This window comes from Salvelinus sp. IW2-2015, linkage group LG26 (assembly GCF_002910315.2).
Source record: "Salvelinus sp. IW2-2015 linkage group LG26, ASM291031v2, whole genome shotgun sequence".
NCBI classification, from domain to species: domain Eukaryota; kingdom Metazoa; phylum Chordata; class Actinopteri; order Salmoniformes; family Salmonidae; genus Salvelinus; species Salvelinus sp. IW2-2015.
The window spans coordinates 2717766-2724664 of NC_036866.1; the positions used below are offsets into that span (position 1 = coordinate 2717766).

Consider the following 6899-nt stretch of genomic DNA (forward strand, 5'->3'; position numbering starts at 1 on the left):
TTCTCATTTCTCTATTCTCTTGCCCTGTCTCTCAAGTCTCAACTTTTGACACGCAATGAAGCAAGGTGTGTAAAAGTTGTTTACATTTGTTAAAAAAAAATGTCCTTGGTCCATCATTCCTTTTGGTCAGTGTTAACCTGGGTAATCAACTCTCACCACATCATGGTTATATCCGTGTGTGGCAGAACCATATGATGAAACACTATGTGTCTGAAAGGGCCAATCTCAGATTGGAGGAACAACATACGTTACCCCGCTCTTGTTTTAGTAAACAGCTGGAGAAATGAGCCACTCTCAAATTCATTGGTAGAAAGTGTCTGTGTTTGTACTGTAACTGTATAGTAAACGTTGTATTGGTGTTTCAGGAGCAGCCCTGCTGCTGTTTGGAGCGGGAGTAGAATAACCAGTTGTATTGGTGTTGCAGAGAAGCCCGGCTGCTGATGGAGCGGGAGAAGAATAACCACGTTTTATTGGTGTTGTCAGGAATAGCCGCGCTGATGGAGCGGGAGTAGAATAACCACGTTGTATTGGTGTTGTCAGGAATGCCCTGCTGCTGATGGAGCGGAGAAATAAAACCACGTTTGATTGGTGTTCCAGGAGATAGCCCGGCTGCTGATGGAGCGGGAGTAGAATAACCACGTTGTATTGGTGTTGCCAGGAGATAGCCCGGCTGCTGACGGAAGCGGGAGTAGAAAACCACGTTGTATTGGTGTGTCAGAGATCTCCGCTCCGTCAAGCACCGGGGTTAGAATAACCACGTTGTATTGGTGTTGCCAGGAGATAGCCCGGCCGCTGACGGAGCGGGAGTAGAATAACCACGTTGTATTGGTGTTGTCAGGAGATAGCCCTGCCGCTGACGGAGCGGAGTAGAATAACCACGTTGTATTGTGTTGTCAGGAGATAGCCGGCTGCTGATGAGCGGAGTAGAAATAACCACGTTGTATTGGTGTTGTCAGGAGATAGCCTGCTGCTGACGGAGCGGGAGTAGAATAACCACGTTGTATGGTGTTGTCAGGAGATAGCCGGCTGCTGATGGAGCGGGAGAAGATGGAGTACAAGAAGTCCAGAGAGAAGGAAAGCAGGGGATGAGCCGGAAGAGGAGGAGGCCAGAGGGAGGAGACTACAAGGTAACTCTCTCTCTCCTTATTTTTCTGAATGAGATGACTTTTATGATTTCAGGACTACATGTACAGTATTCTGATCATCAAGATAATGTGTTTCATATTGTAATGCGTCCCGCCAATTAATTAATTTGTGATATGACCTTTTTTTTTATTATTATTTTTTACATAGGATACTGTAGTAAGAGCAGCACAGTTACATTTTAGTCATTCAGCAGACGCTCTCATCCAAAGCAACTACTGTTAGTGCAGGTTTATTGGCACAGTTTAAGGTGCATTTTTTGATCAACTTGTTGATAAGACCAGACTGAAGATAGTGTCTGTCTGTGTGTTTCCACCAAGCTCAGATGAGGTAGTGCATCCCAGACTACAGAGGAGGAATACCAGAAGCCCAGGAACACCAAAAGCCTGCCAGGTACTGGCCTCACTCTGTCATTAGCCTGCCAGGTACTGGCTCACTCTGTCATTAGCCTGCCAGGTACTGGCCTCACTCTGTCATTAGCCTGCCAGGTGTGGCCTCACCTCTGTCATTAGCCTGCCAGTGATGGCCTCACTCTGTCATTAGCCTGCAGGTGCTGGCCTCACTCTGGTCATTAGCCTGCAGGTGATGGCCTCACTCTGTCATTAGCCCTGCAGGTGATGGCCTCACTCTGTCATTAGCCTTTGCCAGGGCTGGCCTCACTCTGTCATTAGCCTGCCAGGTGCTGGCCTCACTCTTCATTAGCCTGCCAGGGCTGGCCTCACTCTGTCATTTAGCTGGCTCAGTGCTGGCCTTCACTCTGTCAATTAGCCTGCCAGGTGCTGGCCTCACTCTGTCATTAGCCTGCCAGGTGCTGGCCTCACTCTGTCATTAGCCTGCCAGGTGCTGCCTCACTCTGTCATTAGCCTGCCAGGTCTGTGCTGGCCTCACTCTGTCATTAGCCTGCCAGGTGCTGGCCTCACTCTGTCATTAGCCTGCCAGGTGCTGGCCTCACTCTGTCATTAGCCTGCCAACAACATGAATACACCCCATGTTGTAACAATATTATGGCCTTAAAATAATTTTTTCGCTCTCTGCCCTCTCACAGGCCTTCTCAACCTCCTCCACATGACTATGAGAATGTGGAGTCCAGCTACTCAGGGAGCCACTATTCTTCCGGGTCTCCAGCCAGACCTGAGGCAGCTTTCAAAGGTAAATTCAGCTATTTTTGTCGGGTTTAACTCGGGCCTCAACCTAAAACCCAAAGAATTTAGATTTAACACTTCTCATACAGCTAACTTTCTATCCAGCATACCACATGGTTGGCATACACCAAATGTATTTCTTAGAGAGCTCCAACCATTCTAGCCAGTGATTATATTATTAGGTATTAAAGATCAAGCTGATGCGCTCTCTCTCTCTCCTCCCTATATCTTCTAGGTGTCTATTACAGACAGTGACCGAGGCTTCCTAAGCCATCCATCTGAGTTTATTTCAATTTTTTTCTTTGCCATATTTTTAAAACTCCCATCACTTTCTATTGGCCAAGAGCCTTGGAACAATGTACCTAGTCGTTGGCAGTGGGTTCGGGGAGGGTGTTGGCCAAGAGGAGGTGCAGCTGAGAGCTGAAACTCACACGCTGTCATTTGTTCTTTCTTTTAATTGGCGCGACAACAAAGAACCGAAAGGAGACGCCTTGTGACATTCTAACTCCTGCTGGCTCTTAACTGTGGATGATGATGTGGAAGATGATGAAGATTTAAAAAAGAGTGAAATGTTCCTGTTTTGCTGTATTAGTCGTTTGCTGGTGTTTCTGTCCATCCTTGGATCATGCTCGTCATGGTGGATCAGGCCTTTTGCTGGATATATAACTGTGCAATCTCTGTCCCTGTATCTATGGCTGTCTATGGGATGTGTAAGGTAAAATGGTGGCCGCGTGGTTCTGTGCACTCCCAGGTTCCAGTTCTCCTGTGCTTGTATCGTGCTGCACATCAAGGCTGAACAACAACATGACCGGCCCAGTCCAAAACTCTATTATATCAGGAGAATGGATCTTTGTGTTAACGTCTTTCCAGTCCGGAAGCGGATGGTGATCGTATGTGGACTTGTTGCTCTCTACCTGTGTTCCCATGTCTTTCTAAGGGGCTGGTGTATATAGCTGCTGGGAATACGGACTTGGAGGTGAAGTGTTATGGGACATACTGCTATCATTGTGTTTCTACGTGCATACTTACTGACAGTGTTCTGTTCTCTTTGTTAGTCAGCTAGAGCACAAGCCACCGCAAACGCCAATCAGTTGTTTTGTGGATCAACAAAACATGCTATTTTAAATATTACCCCTAATATATTTGATTGGATGTGCCGTCAGTATTTGATTTTGTCTTATCTGCTTACAAACTGGCATCGGCAAATGCTTTCAGCGCTAAGAGAAGTGGACCAGTAGGAATTGAATGCATGTACATTTCAGATCTGTGCCAAACATAACTCTTGTGCTTGTTTTGTCAGAGCTGTATTCACTAGGAACGGGACAAAACGGGGAGGGACCAACCTGAATTTGTCCAATAGAAACTCTTGTTTTTGTTGCAAAACATTTTCCATTGCGGTATGTTTTGCTACAGTGTACAATAATGAATACTCCCCAGGTTGTGTTTTTCCTAACCGACAGTGTCCATTGATTGAATGGTTGACCCGTTGGTTACCTGTTAAAGTGCAAGTTTCTGTTTCTGCATTTTATTTAGTTTTATATAATTTTATTTAATCTTATTTGATTTGGCATCACTCTTAAAAGGCATTTCTTGTTTCCTGTACATTCCATTCCTAATGAAATGCCTTCACTGTCCCACACACACACACCACTCTCTAAGAGGGATATCACTTCCTGTGCGTGTAACATGAGTAAACATTCTCAGGGTAAACAAAGTGTGGAGGGAAGTATCAGTCATCCACTGAATCAACAGAGTAGGTGAGAACATGATGTAATTCCACTCAAAGGGACCTTTAGACAGACAGCTAGGTGATAGGGTCAACTTCTCCGGCAGATGGGTGATAGGGGTCAACTTCTCAGACAGCTGGGTGATAGGGGTCAACTTCTCAGACAGCTGGGTGATGGGGGTCAACTTCTCCGGCAGCTGGGTGATGGGGGTCAACTTCTCCGGCAGCTGGGTGATGGGGGTCAACTTCTCCGGCAGCTGGGTGATAGGGGTCAACTTCTCCGGCAGCTGGGTGATAGGTCAAACTTCTCCGCACTGTTGATGGGGTTCAACTTCTCCCGCAGCTGCGTGATGGGGGTCAACTTCTCCCGGCAGCTGGGTGATGGGGGTCAACTTCTCCCGGCAGCTGGGTGATGGGGGTCAACTTCTCCATGGCCAGTTTCGTCTTTTTTTTGTTTTACGTATTGAATGAGGGTGGTAATAGTGGCGATAGATTAAACACTTTTTTATTACCAGACGTCATACTTTAATAGGATCCATGCTATATCAAAGGGATTACAGGAGACTATATAGGGACTTTTAGAGAGAGCATGCATCCCAAATTGCACCATATTCCCTATATATAGTGCACTACTTTTGACCAGGGCCAATCGTGCTTTGGTTAAAAGTAGAGAATAGGGTGCCATTTGMGATGGAGACATACTGTACTGCCAATGGTCATGGTACCAACATGTTCATATCATGTATTATAGCCTAATTATTGTTTATTACACATATATAAAGAGTAATCCCACACAGTTTCCAGTTTGATCTAATGAAATGTTTAATTATGATTCCGTCGTATTTACATTTTTCCATTGAGTGATGTTCATCATAGTCTATGATGGTGTTTTTGTTGATATGTTTTGTCCAAGTTGGTAGCGTCTGCCTCTATATTTTATTTTGAGACTTCTGTGCGTATCAAAGACATTCTAGATGTGTGAAATGTTTGTTGACTTGTTGGATGGATGGGATTTGTGCCATAGGGAGGGTTTATTTTTTTCAGGGACTTGTAGATACCGGGGAATCTCAGCTCCTTCTAGGGTAATGACGGTTGAGGAGTATTGGTGTAGAACCGCTCAGAACTGAGATCTGTCTATTTGTGGGATAATAGCACCATCTTGTGGACATATTGAATATCAAATTAAAACATGTACATTATCTGGTCAGACAGTGAGTGCATATTGATGATTGCTGTGTAATGATTGTRCTATATGCTTTGAGTGCAATCTGAACCGAAATCAAGTGTAATGTTTTTGTTTTGCCATCCAGGGCCTGAATGCAATCTACAAATMAAATCATAAAAGTGACTGTTGACACTTACTGTGACTGTTTTGTATCATGAACTGAATAAACAGTTGGCATAAACATTTACATTTGCATGTGTTTATTCATAAAATATTRATGTACAATTCTTTGTCACTATTATTTTTCTAACTTCAGGTTCTGTATCACATTTCTATCAAGACTATTGGAGACCAAAGTATGATGCAAGGCACAAGTGAATGGTTTATGAAAGGCCCAACTAGCCTAAATGTGTTGAGGAGCATGTGGTGCCATTGGCTGTCCTGGAGAATTCAGACTCAGGAATTTGCTTAAAGCATTTATTCTGCGAGTTACAGGTTTAGTTGGCAGATATTAATCAACACATGGCTGGAAAACCATACTGCAAGTTGTTCAACAGCCCTGTATCCCTTTCCATTGGCAATCAAAGCACAAGTATTAAATATATCAGTGTATAGTCAACCATACTCTACATCCCAATGTGCTGCCATTACTCAAAACCTTTGAGGAAACCTCTTGCACTTAATATAATCGTTMTACAGCTACTTAGTTATTTTGTAGTCGTTAAACAATAGTCACTGTGACACTGTAGGGGTTCTAGATTTGTTGGGGTTCTAGATCAGCTTGACCATTTTGAATAATACACCCACTAAGCCACGCCTCCAATATCATTTCTCAGTGTGCCTTGCCTTGAGATGAATTGTAGAGTTACCACCCATGACTGCATTTGTTAGTGATAGAGACATGGTTGTTGATTTCTGTTAATGTTCCGTCCTGTGGCCTTTCACCAAGTGAGATGCTAGGCGAATATTATAATTCTACTCTTTATGACAATACATTACACATCTCATAAGGCCTTATATGAGGTCTAGTTTCACCCTCCTACAGTTGTCTGAAACTTGAGGTTTACAGGCCACATCAGGCCTGCAAGTAGGGTAGCAAAATTCCAGTAATTTTCTCCAAATTACCAGATAAAGAAAATATATATACACTGCTCAAAAAAATAAAGGGAACACTAAAATAACACATCCTAGATCTGAATGAATGAAATATTCTTATTCCTCCTCTTGCAGGAACTGCTGACACACTCCAGCCACATGAGGTCTAGCATGTCTTGCATTAGAGGAACCAGGGCCAACCGCACCAGCATATGGCTCACAAGGGTTCTGAGGATCTCATCTCGGTACCCAAATGGCAGTCAGGCTACCTCTGGCAGCACATGAGCTGTGCGCCCCCCAAAGAAATGCCACCCACACATGACTGACCCACGCCAAACCGGTCATGCTGGAGGATGTTGCAGGCAGCAGAACGTTCTCCACGGCGTCTCCAGACTCTGTCACGTCTGTCACGTGCTCATGGCTCAGTGTGAACCTGCTTTCATCTGTGAAAGCACAGGGCGCCAGTGGCGAATTTGCCAATCTTTGTTCTCGCTGGCAAATGCCAAACGTCCTGCACGGTTGTGCTAAGCACAACTCCCACCTGTGGACGGCGCCCTCATACCACCCTCATGAGTCGTCTATCCGTTGAGCAGACACATGCACATTGTGCCTGCGGGAGGTCATTTCA

At 44.7% G+C, this 6899-nt stretch overlaps 1 protein-coding gene and 1 long non-coding RNA gene across 5 annotated transcripts in view; one reads left to right on the forward strand and one right to left on the reverse strand.

Moving 5' to 3' along the window:
• The window catches only part of LOC111952493 (coiled-coil domain-containing protein 50), a 29079-nt gene extending 25192 nt beyond the window's left edge, over positions 1 to 3887 (forward strand). For 2 of the 4 annotated variants that reach the window (XM_070435051.1, XM_070435050.1), the window contains exons 9-12: positions 1019 to 1127; positions 1459 to 1536; positions 2189 to 2292; positions 2521 to 3887. In XM_070435051.1, the coding sequence (XP_070291152.1) occupies positions 1019 to 1089 (71 nt within the window). In that variant the 3' untranslated portion in view covers positions 1090 to 1127; positions 1459 to 1536; positions 2189 to 2292; positions 2521 to 3887. Of the gene's footprint in view, positions 1 to 597; positions 705 to 1018; positions 1128 to 1458; positions 1537 to 2188; positions 2293 to 2520 lie in introns of those variants that run through there. The other 2 variants (XM_070435054.1, XM_070435052.1) reach the window with 2 other exon arrangements.
• Positions 3888 to 4190: 303 nt separating this feature from the next.
• On the reverse strand, positions 4191 to 5417 carry LOC139023036 (uncharacterized). Its single transcript, XR_011474104.1, has 2 exons — positions 4374 to 5417; positions 4191 to 4286 (listed from the first exon to the last, which is right to left on the reverse strand). It is a non-coding gene; the product is annotated as an uncharacterized lncRNA (long non-coding RNA).
• Positions 5418 to 6899: the final 1482 nt, after the last annotated feature.